The 17,499-nt window shown below is 42.6% G+C and overlaps 1 protein-coding gene across 2 annotated transcripts in view; it reads right to left on the bottom strand.

The window, feature by feature from the left end:
- LOC124149259 overlaps window positions 1-17,499 on the bottom strand; it is a 30,260-nt gene extending 12,761 nt beyond the window's left edge. The window contains exons 1-8 of one of the 2 annotated variants that reach the window (XM_046520722.2): window positions 17,409-17,499; window positions 14,652-14,742; window positions 13,123-13,181; window positions 12,517-12,695; window positions 10,697-10,831; window positions 6,809-8,758; window positions 699-840; window positions 319-401 (exon numbers count right to left, since the gene is read on the bottom strand). In XM_046520722.2, coding sequence (XP_046376678.2) covers window positions 319-401; window positions 699-840; window positions 6,809-8,758; window positions 10,697-10,831; window positions 12,517-12,695; window positions 13,123-13,181; window positions 14,652-14,696 — 2,593 coding nt within the window. In that variant the 5' untranslated portion in view covers window positions 14,697-14,742; window positions 17,409-17,499. Of the gene's footprint in view, window positions 1-318; window positions 402-698; window positions 841-6,808; window positions 8,759-10,696; window positions 10,832-12,516; window positions 12,696-13,122; window positions 13,182-14,651; window positions 14,743-17,404 lie in introns of both variants that reach the window. The other variant, XM_046520721.2, reaches the window with a different exon arrangement.

Genomic DNA, 17,499 nt, shown 5'->3' on the forward strand with positions numbered 1-17,499 from the left:
GTCACACAGAAACAAGCACGGCTTAAGGCCATTTTAAGCAATATTTCAAGTCCTATCACAACTGGGGACATCAAGAAAGGGCTTCACACATTGTACCCATGTTGGGAATTGAACATGTTAAAGACTGAACACCTAGGCCATCCCACCATCCCTGCATGGAAATGACAAACCCAATCAGGACTGAAAGAGCCTACGACTGGCGTAAGTCCATGTTAAGGTATGGGAGTTACGATCACCTTAGATCGCTTTGTACAACGCGACCCGGGTTAACTGTAAGTGCTCATCCCCAAGGAAACTGCACAAGGAGCAATGACTCACTTTCAAAGTTGATTCCATGGTTTGTGTTTTCCTTCTCTTGTCTCTCCCTCTCCTTCAGTTGCTGGTTGACAATTCTAAGTCTCCTGCAACACGATCAGACCACCAAATGCTATTATTGCTCTAGTGATAAGAAGCAATAAAAATAATGACTATCAACTGCACATGTAAAATCACTATACAGAAAAAAGCTGATTGTAATTGTATCCTCTGCCTCCACAAAACGAAACTTAACAAAAGTCCCCCTGCAACATACCATTTCCATGAACAAAATCCACAGAAAAAACAGAATCCATTCAGTAAATCAACATGATCAATGGTAGTGAAAGCAACCATGGATCAATCTGACCATAACATTGCAAAACCTAGGCAGAATGTTCTACCTTCTGAGTTGACTGTTCTCTGAGCGGAGAGGCTGAAGCAAAAGGTCAACCTCTGTCTGGAGATTGAACGTGGGTTTTAGTTGAGGGATTGCCTCAATGCACTCCTGAATGTCTTCAACCACATACTGCAGCTCAGACTCCCCTGTTAAACAAATATAGTGACTATTCAATTCAGATATATAGTGTAAGACCTACCTTGTTACTTTATCACTGCTTATAGCTCAGTATCATAAACCATTAACACTGGATTAAATAAATACTAAATCCGACTAACAATATCAGCAGTGTTTGAAATTTTTACAAACCTGTAGAGGTTATGAATTCTCTGATGAAATCCTCCTTGGGGCACTTATTGCATTTTCCTGGCTCAAGAAAATCTACATGACATAATTGTAACCATTTTCCTTAATAAAAATATTACCACACAAAACTTCGTTTTCGTATGATATACGACCACCCTTACGGTGCCTCACCCTCCACGGCGTGACACGCCAAGGGAAGCAACTCTCACCCAAATCACTTTCCATATGTCTAATGCTGACGGAATGTTGGGAGGTGGGTGGCCGTGCCCCAAGGAGGATTTCATCAGAGAATTCATAACCTCTACAGGTTTGTAAAATTCTCTTTCAGATTAAATCCTCCTTGGGGCACTTATTGCATCCAGACAGACTCATAAAGATAATCTAGGAAGTGGCATCCGTCAGCAACAAGCATAATAAATACATCGTATTTTGAATATTCAGTGAATAGACTAAGAGTTTGATAAAATGGAACCAACCTTTATCGTGAGGCACCACCGTCGAGAGGCGGGGGCTGGAGACAGGGGTGGTCGACCATATACTATGATATTACCCTTTATTCGTGGCTGATCATATTTTGAGAACTAAAAACACCCCCTCCCCCCCACACAACTTTTTTTAGCGAGTGATATAGGGGCGTAGATCACGAGAGACTATAACCGTGCTGAGCTAGGCCAGAGAATCTCCGAGGATCTGAGGAGTGCTGTGCAGTACGAGTATTATCGAGTAGTATGGACGGATAATTTATCGACCGTAGAAGATAGAATCCGGACCGTTACTGAGCAGTTGTATAACCGGTACGGGGCGATCTAAAATCTCGAAGGCTCAATCGGCTAGAGATTAGAACTTTGCCCAGTTCGGAGAACTGACTGACCAAACCGAGCGCGCTCGCTTGAGTGCTTGTCGAGTTGGTAGTGTTTTATGAACGTGCTCGGCTGGCTCCAAATAGCCGCGGAGCAGATCTCCTCAATGGGCAGAGCCGCAGCGTACGCTTGTGACGTGGCTACCGCTCTAACCGAATGAGCCTTCAACCTGGTAGGGGGGTCCCTGCCTTGAAGTGTGTACGACGTACAGATAGTAGAGACTATCCACCTGGAGATAGTTTGTTTGTCGCCTACCTGTCTGCCGGACGTTACCGCCACAAGGAACGCCATCTTCCAGCTCAACAGCTGAAGAGAGAGAGACGACAGATCCCGAAAGGAAGGACCGGACAGCCAATCAAGAACGATTGACAAGTCCCAAGGGGGACTGATCCGCCGTACAGGCGGTCGGATCCTGTCCACACCTGCTAAAAGGCGCTGTACTAATGGGTGCACACCCAGAAGTGCCCCGTCGACAGGGACGTGAAAAGCTGCAATAGCTGTAGAGTACCCCCGGACTGTTGATGCGGCCAGTCCGTCATCTAGTCGCGACTGGAGGAACTCAAGCACTGCTACGAGATCTGCAGAAAAGGGATCTGCAATCCCTCTATCGACACACCAGCGCGCATAGCAGGCCCATCTATCCTCGCACTGAACGTTTGTCGAATCCCTCCGTGAAGCCAGTATTGTGTCTGCAACTCGTGCAGGAATACCGCTCTTCTGGAGGCTGTTCCTGACAGTGGCCAAGCCACCCACTGAATCCTGGGATTCGGGTGGAGGGCCTCGTTCTGAGATAGAAGGTCCGGTCATAAAGGTAATAGAACAGGAGGCTGAGCCAGAAACCTGAGTATTACTGGAAACCAGCTCTGCGCCGACCAAAGAGGTGCCAGGAGCACAAGTAGTCGCGCAGGCTGAGTGGCTAGCTGAGATAGGACCTTGGGGATCAGAGGTACTGGGGGGAATGCCCATAGTATTCTGTCCGTCCAATCTAGCTGGAAGGCGTCCGCTGCCACCGACCTCGGGTCGGGGACTCGGGAACAGAACGTTGGTGTCTGGTGATTCACCCCAGACGCAAACAGATCCACCTGGAACGACCCGTATAATTGGGAGATAATCCCGAATATCCCCGGGTCGAGCCTCCACTCGTGAGGAGCGAGGATCCGGTGAGACAGAGCGTCCGGACGGACGTTGTCCACCCCCGGGAGATAAACAGGTATCACCCTGATATCGTGTGAGTCGCACCATAGGAGGAACTGCCACGCCTCTTGGAGAAGCGACGGTGACACCGTTCCGCCCTGCTTCCGGATGTAAGTCATCGCCGTTTGGTTGTCCATCTCTAGACGAACCACTCGGCCGCGAAGCAGATCCAGGAAGCGTTGGAACACCAACCTGACCGCTCTCAGTTCTAGCATATTGATATGCAGTTTGATCTCCTGCTGGGACCATAGTCCCGAGGCTGTGTGATCGTTCAGAACGCCTCCCCAGCCGGAGAGTGACGCATCTGTTTGAACTGTGAGAGACGGAACGGGAGTGTCGAGGGGGGAGCCCCCGGGACAGATTCCCGACCTCAGTCCACCACTGAAGGTGTGTAATGTTCACCCAAAGTTGACGTAGTGCTTGTTGAATGGGTCTCATTCTCAAGCGCACCCGCCAAACAACATCCACTGTCGCCGCCATGTTGCCCAGTAATTGGAGCCATGTACGAGCAGTGTGTCTCATGGACAGAAGAAACTAGGAAGTAACACTTCTGACCTTGAGTATGCGGTCTTGTGATAGAGATACAAGTCCGCTCACTGTGTTGAAGTTCGCCCCTAAGAAGACAAGATTCTGAGTAGGGCTCAGCTCTGACTTCTTGAGATTGACTATCCACCCTAGTGTGATCAGAATGTCTATCACAGCTTGTGTAGCTATCTGACTGAGGGATTGCGATAGAGCTCTTAGAAACCAGTCGTCGAGGTATGGGTGGCAGAACCGACCCTTCGACCTGGCTACTTGGGCAGTAATCAACATCAGCTTGGTGAACACCCTCGTGGCCGTGGCGATCCCGAATGGTAGAACCCTGAACTGATAACACCTCCCGTCGAAAGAAAACCTGAGGTATTTCTTGAACTCGGGGGTGTATGGGTACGTGGAGATAGGCGTCTTTTAGGTCTATTGACGTTAGCCATTCTCCTGTCTCGACCGCTGAGATCACTGAGCGCAGTGTCTCCATCCGGAAGGACGGTACCTCTATAAGATTGTTCAACCTTCTCAGATTGTCTCGACCGCTGAGATCACTGAGCGCAGTGTCTCCATCCGGAAGGACGGTACCTCTATAAGATTGTTCAACCTTCTCAGATTGAGAATAGGTCTGAACCCTCCGTCTTTTTTGGTGACTAGGAAATATGTCGAGTAGAAGCCCTCGCTTTCCTGTCCCACAGGAACCGGTTCGATCGCCGCCTTCATAAGAAGTGCGTCGACCTCGGCACAGAGAAATTCCGCCTTCTCTCAGGTAGCAGGCACCGGAGTGTGCTTTATCCCGGAGAAGGGGGGCGGATGATGTTTCCACTGAGGCAAGTGGCCATCCCTTAGAGTGGACAGTGTCCAGGGATTTGAGGTGACTTTCTCCCATTCCCTCAGGAATAGAGTCAGTCGGCCGCCTACGGGGACATCCGGTTTTAGGCAGTGGACCCCTACTGTCTGCAGTTCAATAACTTGCGACTGTGGGCCCGCCCGGGGCGCTTCGGGCGCTAATGGGAACCCGATGGGTTCCCGGCCCCGCGAAAAAGCTGCTGGCCTTGACCAGCTGCCTTGCCCCGGCCCCTGCCTCGCTTGCTCTTCCCGGCGCCCTTACCTGAAGGAAGCGGCTGCTTCCAAGCAGGTGCGGACTTCTGAGCCGGCGCATCAGCGTGGGAGAAGTCAAGCGGAGAAGCCCGCCTTAGAGTCCTTGATAGAAGCATACATTTGAGCGGCCTCTCTGACCACCTGCTGAGCCCCAGGGAACAGGGTAGAACCCATCTTATAAGGCAAAGCTAGGAGATCCTGGCATGTGGACGTCGAGCACATCATCTGCGAGGCACAGCTACGAATAGCGTCCCTCGCGAGGTGACTATGGACCTCCGTCAGTTGCACCGCCAACTCCGAAGAGTCGGCCGGCCCCTCTCCCACTAGCTCCCTCTGTACAGCAGACAGATACGCGGAGTGTACGGATATGCAAAGCTGTTGGCATGCATTACGGTATTGCTCCTCAAAGCAAACGTGAGCAGCCTTCAACTCCGCGCCGCACATGGGAAAGGGGGGCAACCGCCGGCCCTGCTTGGCCTTAGCCAAGGCGGGGGTCGAAGACCCCCCCCAGGGTGACAGAAGTCCAGACGCACTCGTCGACCACTGGCACCTCAAAATCACCGTCCTCTGCTAACGGGTACCGCTTAATAAGTTCGGGTAGGTCGAACTTCCTGCGGGCACCCGAGAGCAGAGGTTTGATGACCTCGTGTGTCAGGGAGGACAAGATACCGAGCCGCACCTGGGGCGCCTTGCTGGGAGCAAAGGCGTCCCTCGGAAGGCGGAACTCAGTCGGATCCGACTCGGGCATAGGCGCAGCCACCTGAGGCAGTACCTGGACAATCTTGTCCCGACGTGCCTCAATGAGGATGTGATGGAAAAAATTCCCGAAGCCTCCGAGTCATCCCCTCCCTCCTCCATCCACTCCTCATCTCTTGATTCCGAGCCGACCGTAATCGACTCGTCCTCAAGAGAGTGAGCGATGGAGGTAGGAAAAGGATGCCCGAAGGCCTGGGCCTTCGCATCCCCGGCCTGCCCCCGTCCGAAGCCGAGTCCCGGTCCCGAGGTGCCGGGGGTTCAAGAGAACCCACCTGGCTCTGGGCCATAATTCCGCTAGCGGGAGCCTCGGCCTTGGAGAAGGCGTCTGACTCCGCTAGGTAGAAAGGTGCGGAGGTAGTGAACGAGCCAGCGCTCGCCACCCCTCCGCTGGGGAGCGACCTCGAGCCGGAGCCGAAGCCCGGTCTCGGGTCGTCCCCGAGGTCAAGTGGCCTGCCTCGGCCGACGCCGGACATTCCACAAGACCTCGAAACCGCGCCCGGCGTCGATGACGGGGAAGGCCCAGCCCCAGCCCGCATCTCCAGACAGTGGAACCGCACAATGGACGCCATTACGGACATTTGAATTCACATGCACCGTACACGTGGCGTTTCTTCTAAGAGAATTACAACGTTATAATTTTACAATGCGAGGTATTACGACTTTGCAAGGTAATAAATGTACCATACATACAGTTTGGTCAGCCATGCTGTCTCAGGTCACGATTTCGTACTTAGAAACTTTTCTCAGAGTAGCCACACGTCTTGTCAGATGAAGGACATAAAGGAAAGTGATTTGGGTGAGAGTTGCTTCCCTTGGCGTGACGTGCCGTGGAGGGTGAGGCACCATGAGGGTGGTCCCATATCATACAAAAACGAAGTTTTTGTGTGGTAACATTTTTATTAAGGAAAATGGTTACAACTATGCCATGTAGTTTTCTTGAGCCAGGAAAATGCAATAAGTGCCCCAAGGAGGATTTAATCTGAAAGAGAATGAGGGGGTCCTGGGGGGTCCTGGGGGGTCCATGGTGTTTTCTCCAATAACAGTTGAATCTAGGGACCACTAAATCTTAAAATTTAACATTAGGGTTATGACAAGGAACCCAGACTTTCATGCTTAATTTCAAAAACTGATTAGTCAAAATATGATCAGTATATCAGTATATTGTTCCAGTCTTGGAGTTTTAGTAGTTTTACCTCACAAAATAGTACATAATATAGCCTTTTCAGAGGACAAAGCTGAAACATAACTTGGATCATATGGACTGTTGTCAGTTAACTATTAATAATGGCTTTGCTTTAACATCAAACAGTAGAATGTATTTTGTGTGATCTTGGAAACAATATAACACTGGTTACATTTCTTTCTTACTTACCTCCAACTTTGCAGACTTCTCCAAGCTCTTTGACAAGGTACCTGAGCTTCCTAGGTCCCGCAATGGCCTCCAATCTTGCTGGTAGTGTTGGCTGGTTCTGTGATGCAGGATGTATGGCCTGTGGAGCCGGGGTGTGGCCAAGCAGAGCACTGGGACCTTGGTGCTGGGATTGGTTTGGAGCCGGAGTGGAAGGTGCCCTGTTGATGAATTTTGGTTCCTGGCAAATTCGTGCTGCAGGAGAATTGACAGGGGTCATAGTCCACTGAGGATCAGTTTGCTCTGATTGAAATGGAGCAGTTTCTAATTCGTAATTTTCAAATCGTTCTGCTTCCTCTATTTCAGGAGCATGATTGGCTTCATCCTGGAACCTTCTCTCCAGATTATCACTTGCCCCTTTACGAGGCCTTATGTTGTCTGCATATAGATGGGGATCATGGCCCTGAGCTGTCTCTCGAGTCATCCTCCTGAGAGTAGCCTCCCTTAGGTCACGAGCTCGGTTCCTTGGTGTTAAACTAACAGGTGAATTTGCTGGAGTTTCTAACATAGGTAACTGAGATGCAACAGGTTTTGATATGCACACATTTGAGTTAAGGGTGGACGGATTAATCAGAGATGAAGGATAGTTTTCCCTCATATCAATTTCTTGAGCTTCATCTTTGTTCAAGTTAAAGTGTGCAAGCCTGTTGGACATGTCATAAGATGGATCGCATCTGTCAGACTGTCTAGCTGCATCCCAATTCACATCCTGATCATCACTCTGCCCTCTCTCATAGTTCACAAATATTTCATTGGGCTCAGCATGTTGTTCAAAATGCTCAACCTTATTGCTGTTTAATTCCATAGATGTTGGAGTCTTCCCAGTGTGGCGTCCTAATATTGCACGTGGTTCAACAGGCATGGTTCTAACAGGACTTGACACTGTTGGTTGTTGCATTTCCTGGACTGACCGATCCTCTGTAGATGCATGTCCAGTCAACTGATGAGGAAGTTGCTGCACACGATCAGTGTGTCTGGGAGTAAGTCCTGTTCTTGCTGTCATTTCTTTCTTGTCCACTTTCTGTGAAAGGTTGTACTGGTAGGCTTCATTCAGAATTGGACCTTGAGTCTCTTCAAGGCTATTATCCAAATCACACTGTTCATCTCTGCTGCTTCTCCGTCTGTAACCAGGGCCAAACATTTTCACCTGGGAGCTGTTGAACAACGGAGCAGAAAAGTCCTCCTGCTGGTCAGTATCATAATCATGATTCAAATAATCTCTGTTATGGGGATCTGGACTTTTTTCAGGGCCTTGCTTCTCTTTTGAACTTGTGTACCCTTTATCCTGCACTCTAGGCTGCACAGGTGGTGCTGGGTAAACCTTTTCCTCAGTTGCAGATAATCTGTTACCAAGGAATCCATGTTCCTCCTGTCTTGGTTGTTCAGATGGATCAGGATCATTACTTACAGACTCTGTTATTGGCTTATCTTGACTAGATGGGAATAAAGGTGGAGAGAACCCTGTTGACTCTCGCTGGAGATAACACTGAAAATCACCAATACTACTCTTCCTGTTATGGCAAGCTGGGAAGGAATCTTCAAATCTCTTCACACCTTCAATAAAATCATTTTCTGTATGGAATGAAACAGGTCTGAATGCCTTTTCAAAAGATTCTCCTTCTTTCAGATAGTTTTGGTTGTTGTCAATTTTCAAATCTGCAACTTCTTGAACGATATTTTGTTGAGGGAGAGGCAAACTGGGTGTATAAGTGATAATTTTTTCCTTGCCATGTTTAGATGGGTGTGTATCTTTCTCAGGTATCATCTGAGCATATCCATCATCATCAGCAACCTTCTCTGGGTCAGGAGTGGACGAAACAAGGCGCTGGTTAAAAGGTGTGCGAACCTCCACCAGTGGAGCACGAGATCTTGCCAGTCTACCATCAACCATATTGGCTACCTGTGTATCAGGGGCTGCAATGAAAATAATCACAATGTGCCTTTTTTTAAGAACCATAATGTAGAATGACAGAGAAAAGAAATACTATGTACACACAATTTAGGTAATAGAAACAGAAACTGCGTAATCATAAACAATACCCCCAACTTCTTGGAAATATGAATGAAACCTATGATGTAGTTCGCCTGGCAAGACTCTGAAAATGCTTGGGGATACACATTGAACAAATCAGCATATATAACCAAAGGGATAGTTTGGTTAGTTATTTTCATTCATTTTTGTCTAAATCTGCTGAAGCTGAGTCCCTATCATTGAATGATGCATTGAACAAACTAAAGAATATTATTATCATCATGACTACTATCACCATTAACACATTTCATTTGAATTTGTTTTCAACATTTTTATTAAATTCAATATGACAACTATCTTCAACAAACTATGGCCCCCTTACCATCAGGAAAAATTACAAAAACAATTTTTCACCATCCATCAACTGATCAAGCAATTCTGGATTGGAAGTCTAAAATATATAAAGTTTATGCTGGGTGACTTTGGCCAGATGAGCTTAACCATGTCAACAGTGAGTGATCAATTATTGCTTAATGTTACATCAGCCACCCTGCAGCTTTTAGGTGTGAGAAATGTCTTTATTCCTACCATTAACATATCCCAAAAGTTAAAATATTTTTTTTTTATCTTCAGTATACAGAACAACATCATTACCTTATCTTATTGTGACGTTCGTAGACATATAATCAACCATACAATAAGTCACTTACAATCATCCACAACAGGTTCTTATAGTTTCCTCGGATGAAATCATATACATGTACCGTATATCACCATCTATAAAGTGAACCCACGCGTAATGCGACCCCCCTGTACAAGCCATAAAAAAAAAGGATGCTAATTTATATACCCCGTCTATATAGCGAAATACATCGGAATGAAGCATGTCACCAGTGTAAACACAATCCCTACATTTGCAATAAAAACGTGTGTCTTCTGCAGAAAAAAATTACATCATATGCCTTCAGCAAATCAGGGAAATGAACAGATCATAACAATTAAACTTGGTCAAGGCAAATTTGAAATTTTAGATAAAAAAACACGAGACATCATAATTTACCGATTAAATTGTATTTCCTGCTCTGATAGGCATTGTTTTTAATGCAGAGATTAAGATTACTGTCTATATTTTCTAGTAAACTAAGCTGGAAGTAGCAATCAGCTGTAAACACGTTTATCAGAATCTACCGGTGATTCAGTAAAAATTTACCCACTAATATAACTTTAAAGAATTTTGATACAATGATCAGAAGACTTGTATCTGAAACTTATTTTATCAAGAATAATTTATTCCGATATCATGTTACTTTAGTTCAGCTTTACTATATATATTTGGAATAAATTAATAAGCATAACACTTTGGTACAGCTGATCAGGATTGTAGGATATTTTGTAGGAACAATTTGACCAATCACCGTCGATGCTCCCATGCTCGCGATAGTGAAAATTTTATGTTGACATATAGTTGTCAAACTACAATGAATATGAGTGAGTGAGTATGGTTTTACGCTGCTTTTAGCAATATTCCAGCAATATCACGGCGGGGAACACCAGAAATGGGCTTCACACATTGTACCCATGTCGGGAATCGAACCCAGGTTTTCGGCATGACAAGCGAACGCTTTAACCACTAGGCTACCAAACCGCCCCACAATGAATATGACTTTCAGCGAGTCAATGTATGGCATTTATGATATATATATATGTATATCCATTCTCTATCCACCGAAGTTCGTTTCAAGGCCTCAAATTCTAGGTAAAAAGAAATTGCCTTATACACAGCGATATACAGTAAAATAATGATACCAATCATAGTAAAATACTAACAGTAAACATTTTTATTCATCATAGTTCTGACTGCATAAGAACTGATGACTTACACTCAGTGCCAGCTGTTGGTATGAAAACTCGATCTTTCGTCTGTGTAAGTGGTGTGCATCTTGAGTTCACAAGATCGCAATTCTCATTCCCTTCTCGGCTAAGCATGATCACTGGCTTTGCCCATTGGTTCCCTCCTACAATTATAAACATAACTACTAGTGACAAGTATCTTCATCTAAAGTACTGTTTTCCTTCAGCATGTTCAGAGAGAACATGTCCTCTAAAACATGGCAAAATGATCCGAAATGTTAAGCCTCACAAAAATATCACATGAATACAACATTGAGTCGGACTGTCAGACTGATGATTCAAATAATTGTCAGCAATATTACTGCTGCAAAACAGTGTTTCTTTCTGTTTACCAGTAATTACCAGTTTTATAGCAGTAATATTACGCTTGGACGGGTAATTCATGTGACACAGTCCCTGTGGACCGGCAAATACAGTACCGTATAAGTCTTTGTTGCTGAACAAAACATTGGTGATAATCATAAAGTATATCTTTTGAACAAAGTCAGCTTCCCTTTATCATCAGGGTTTCTTGTTGTCTATATTTAGTGCAATGAAATAACATTTTGCTTTGCTTCAAGGTTTAACAGCTATTTGTAGCGACTTAGTCTAGAACCAAAGTGAAATATTCCGGGGAAAAAAGAGAAAATTGTGACCAAACCTTGTGTGAATGACATGTAGATCTATCAATGTTACTTCAGAGATAGATGATATGCTTGAATTTGACTGCCATGAACATACACTACATTAAACATGGTGTTGAAAGAATTAAAACCAAGTATTTTTCATCCCATTTTTATGTCTCATTTGGTACTGACCAAAATTGGTGGTTGCCTGTCCACCAGGAGTGAGAGTTCCAAAAGCCAACGGTAAGACTGTGCCAGTGGTCAATAGTATGAGCATAACTACTTCAACTGATTAACATGACACAATCCACCACAGATAAGGGTGGTGCTCCCTACCATTTCAGATACTATTCATACTCAGCATTGTACACAGTAGTCTCTGAAACCACCTAATCCCCATCTTCAATATCTTCTGCCCCAGAAAGCAGCAGTGATGAGCAACATCTCACCTGACAGCCTGATCCAATTGTGTCACCTCTGGCTTTTATGACAAGCAACAGAGTGCTGGGGACCTATTCTAACACAAAGCCCAATCTCATAAAAATCATACCTTAGTTCTCGCAAAGACCTGAGGACATCCCATTACAGGCCATGTCAGAACAACCTTTCGCCAACTTTGACAGACAAGTGAAATGACTAACAAGAAGACAACATTAGCCAATCAGAAAGCAACTTTCTCACGTTATATGGCACTAGTTTCAAACTGTCGACTTCCATTCCAGACTATGCTTAGAAAAATATTTTGACAAAGTTCTCGAAGCAAAATTTGAAAACTGAACAAATGAACATTCTGGAATGTCTAATAGATGGCCGAGAATGCTGGTCAAATGTTTATCCCATTTAAGCGAGAGACAGATGGTGACTGAAGGAATCAATTGTACAGCCCATAGCTGTCATTCAGATACTGTGTTAACCTTTTTCGGGAGTCGCATGATAAGAAAACATTCCGACCATCATTTTCCTGATCTGGTAAGCCACGCTCTGATTGGCCAGATGAAAGGTCATTCTGACATGACCTGTAATAGGATGTCGCCAGATCCTTGTTTAGCGGTAGCGAGAAGTAGGACTATGTTCAAGTCAAGTTCCAGTCAACTGACCTACTAATCATCAAAAACCCAAGTCAACTGACAAGCAATGTTTTGTTTTCAATGCATAACTGAACATGTCATTAATGAATGGATCACCTTTCTTCCTCTGAATCAGGTTAGCTAGGAGTTCAGAACATTTGTCAATGCCACAATTGAGAGATGATATCTGATCCTCTGAGTCCGAAGAATAGAGAGAGTAGCCAGGCTTTGGACGAGGAATTTTTTTGGTGATCTTCTTTCCAGATTTAGTTTGTCTCTCTTTGAAACATCCTGATCTGTAAATGGAATAATTCAATAACAACATGTCTGATGACCAAATGATGGATGATGAAATACTTGGTTAATCACGAAATTAATTTACATTGATCTCAATCCCTGACAAATTGACTAGTGAACAGTTTGACATCAACAGTCAGCATTGTTTTTAAAATATCATGATGTGTAGACAGCTGCATGATAAGCAATTATGATCAAACAGTGTCCTCGCACCCTCTATCATCAAGGGTATCATATCTCCATTCTATTATGATAAAACACCATGGAAATATATTAATAGGAATGGAGATAAAATGAACAGAGTAATTGAGGATGGTGTCCTTTTGCCGTTTTATTACAGTAGTTCTATGAAAATACAAATACTACCATTGCTCCTGAGTTTGACAATGCTGATAATAGAAACAAATTATCTCTAAGATATTTCACCTTTTCACCGGGGTAGATTTTATTCCAGGTTTCACGGAAACTGATTTGGCTTTTGAAACCTGAAAACACAAGCATAACTATACACAGAAACAGTGGAACTTGAAGAATAACTAGTCAGTGCTGTATTCGGAAACCAAACAATAAAATTATGTGGTCAATGTTTGTAAATTCTGCAACAAAGTTTGATAATTCTGCAAACTTGTAAGCTTAGTTTTCGTGTAGTTCGTACTTTTACACCTATTTGACTTGCAGCATTTTTGTGATAATCTTATCCACGGCTAGAATAGATTATTGAAGTGAAATCTGGAGATCACTAGTGCAAACATACAGACTTGCACTTTCGGAAAGCAGTAATACTAAAGTCAACTTCACTTTAAAACTAAACCATGTAAACCAGGATATTGATTTTATAACCAGAGTTCCAGATAAGCTTCTGGTGTTGTGGGTATTTTACCCATGCATTTTAAAATCATTGGGTATCAGTAATTCTATCTGGGTATTCAAATTTCTGTTACCCACTACTTTTTACACATGTGGGTATTTAAGTTAAATATTTAAAAACACTATTCATCTAGTCCCTGCAAACTGGTGTCGTGTGGCTTCGAGAGCTTTATAGGACTCAAAAATAGCAAGACACTTCCACAAGAAAGTGTGATGGCAAATGATAATGATGTAACTGTCATCGTGGAGTTTGGCAAGGTTGACGTAATGCCCGTTTATAATTTCAAAATAAGTTGCTGATTTGCTAATCAAATACGCAGGGTTACTTCACAATATTTTGATGAAACGCACAAGTTATATTTTTGTAGCGTATCTGTAATGTTCGTTACGTATTTGATACGGTTGGTTTTAATTTTACTGCGTATTTCTGCATTTCTGATGCGTATTTTACGCAGATACGCAGCTTATCTGGAGCTCTGATAACCATTTCTCAAATTGCAAAATATTTAAAAGATTGCTTGTAAACCTTTCTTTTCCATATAACAACACCTCAAATAATTATTTAGAATGATTTCAATAATAAAATGCACAATTCAAATAACTTTGTTTCAGTAAACATATGCAACCATTACACGTTGAAAAACAGCTTTTACCTCACGTTACAATTCTGCAATGTATTTGACAATTCTGAGGCAGATACATGCAGAATTCTTCATGAGTTCGGCATAAAAAGGGATTTTCTACAAAATAGGTAAATTTCTGCACCAAGCGGGCATTTCTGCCAAATATTTTGAGAACGTGTAACTGCGGAACACAGCAGAGACTGAATAAACCACAAATTTGAAACCAAATGTTTGATAATAGAAGCAGACCTACTATTCATCAAAGATTCTAACGCAATTGTAATGAGGCCAACCTTATCTACATAAAGGTTGTCATCCCACATATTTTATCACATAAAACAAGTCACCTGATCTTACAGTGTATAAAACTCTTTGTGTTAGCATTGATAGCATTACTAAACATTATCATGATTACAGTAGTAAAGAGGAAAGGAGTACAGAGTTGTATTGAAACGTGACTTTCACCTTGCCCCTTCCTGCTGTTGTTGCTTTCCTTCCTTTTTCTGACATCTTGGTTGTTCAGTTTGTCATATTTCCCATTGGCATGACGAGATACCTGTTTGCAGACAGAGACATCAATTTTAATATCTGAAATTATTATTATTTTTAGCATTAATTATTAGCTAAATACAATCATTTAATGTGGAACCCACTGCCTGGTGATCATTTCCAGTCTTGATTTGGATGCTGTATTTAGTCCCATACATGTGTGACATGTGCAATATTAGTGTACCGGTACTCATTTACCATGTAAACCACTTGATCAAAAATACTTACATCCAGTCTAAGTTAGTAGATTAACAAAGTGGGTTCAAAACATATTGAATGACACAAATCAAAAGTTGATGAAGGTGTTGATAATCATTCTGATAATCATGATAATGGATGACAAAAATAAAAAAATAATTTACATTGTTAAAACTTGACATTTCAGATACAGTATACTGCAAACAAATACTAAATCAGTCTGTGCCAATACAATTTTACACTACTCGTCTGAACTTGGCTCTTTCAGTAGAATTAAGTGATTATGTGCACCATTATTAGCTGAGCTTACTAGACCTCCACAATTTTACTTAACTCTGGCAACTAACTAGTGGCAGAAGTCGCAGACTTCAAAATGATATCGGGTCCATTGTGTTTCATTTTTACGAGGCAAGTGTGTCCACTAGCCTGTAGCAAAGTCTAGTTTCTAGTGGAAACTTTACTTTGATAAATAGGTTAGTGGACGCTCTTGCCTCTGGAAGGTGATTGTGTTCATGACTACTCATGTCCAACTGGCTATCATTATTTGACCCTGAAGGGATTCTTGTCGTCAACCACCAGGAGTGAAGTAGCAGTAATCACACTGTTATCATGGTCATAAAATTTCATAAATGCCAGCCATCCAATTCTTTTATAATTAAGACATTTTTTACAGTAAAGTTACATATGTGCAGTGTAGCAGTTTCATACCAATTACTGCAATGTTGACTCATACATTTTTTTTGTTATTTTCTTTTTCTTCTTTCTTCACAATTTTAAATCCTTTCTTCTCATAATGCTCACAAGAAAAGTAACCGACTTCATGGTCACTATGTATCTATCTTTATGTTATTTCCTTCCACGATCTATGCTTCCTAATTTTCCAATGCAGAACAGTGTTGACAATTAAGCATGAAAATCAAAGGGTCCTTGTCATAACTCAAATGTTAAAAATTAAAGATTTAGGGGGTCCATCAATTCAAACATCATGGAAGACGCCATGGAACCCAGGATCCCAATGCAGAAGTTACAGTGTTCTCAACCATGAGAACATGGACTCAACATTGTTCTTGTGGGTGTCTCATTGGTCTGACACACATAAATTTAAGTAATAATGTGATAAACAACAATTTAAATAACCATTGTCACAAAATAATAAATATGTATAGTTACAACATGATCAAACATGAGCATGTTTTGCCAATATTTTAATGTATAAATTCACTTATCAGAACCACCAGTCATGTGCAAACATTTTGAACTATTTCTAGAATATATTTCATTGTCATGATAATATCGCACTTTCAATTCCTCCTAATAATCTATCATTGAGTACCCTATCGTCAAGTACCCTATTTTTTAGGGTTATAGCTAAAACGGCACCTCAGCAAAACATTACCGAGTGAAAACGGCACCGATTGGCGAAAACGGCACCTCACCTAAAGCAAAAACGGCTACTATTGCCTGGAGAAAACCGCACCTTCATTTTTTTAAACCTTGGTTTATTTTGTGACTAGGTTTCAAACTTTCAATAACTTTTTTAGTTTTAATGCCAACCTGCAAGAAATATGTTGAGAACTGTGCACCAAACATGTCAGTTCATTCATGGAATTTCTGCTAAAGCACCAATCCAAACAGGCTTTTGCAAATAGGTGACATCACTCATGTGCAACAGAAGTTTACAGACGAGGCAACAGAGGTCATGCTGTTTATCGAGGATTTGTTTTCTCTCGGAATGTAGCTAAATTCTACTATTGAAGACATCACCTACTGGTATGTAGCAGAATTTGAGTTTTGATAGGATATTATCACCAAAACCAGAACGGAGAAATTTTGGTAACAACCCGGTTCACACATATTACTTACATTGAATTAATGCTTTTGTCTCTTTTGACATGCATGTATCAAGAATTGGTTATGTGAAGGGTTACAATCTGTGTTGCAAGGCACACTTTCACAATCAATTGATAGAACTGAATGAAGAGACAATTACGTTTTCACTACACGAATATCACATAATGATATTAAAAAAATCGTTTACATTAGATTATAAGGTCCAAATTAAAGTTATGCAAGCAGTCTACAGGAACGAGCACTATCAATCAGCATGAATTCTGAGGCATATGATGTAGGATAATGCCATAAATGTGCTAGTTGCTTCACTACACTACCTAGTCCGCAACTCTAATTGACATGAACAGTTGATGATGGCAATCATTTTGGATGTGTGTTATACGGTATATATGAAGTCAATCAATATCTAAAAACCTAAACATGACCATTTCTAATCAACACGGCGATCTTCTTCGATTGACATTCAGAGCACCTGCGTGCATGGGCCTGTTGTCAACCGTACAGACACAAAATATTGTAATCACTTGAATCATATCGATCTGCAAATTGTTTTCTGTATTGTACAAAATGTGCACCGCCTCAAGAATTCAAAATACTGTTTTGCAAACATTCTTAATTACCTACTAAGCTCATTAAGCTCTGTCTTAGCACTGTTTGCGAAATCTTGCCGCTTGTGAAGTCTGCTCACGAAACGAGCCTAACAACAGTCTTATTA

Source organism: Haliotis rufescens, unplaced genomic scaffold, assembly GCF_023055435.1.
Source record: "Haliotis rufescens isolate VD_foot unplaced genomic scaffold, xgHalRufe1.0.p SCAF_4, whole genome shotgun sequence".
Taxonomy (NCBI): domain Eukaryota; kingdom Metazoa; phylum Mollusca; class Gastropoda; order Lepetellida; family Haliotidae; genus Haliotis; species Haliotis rufescens.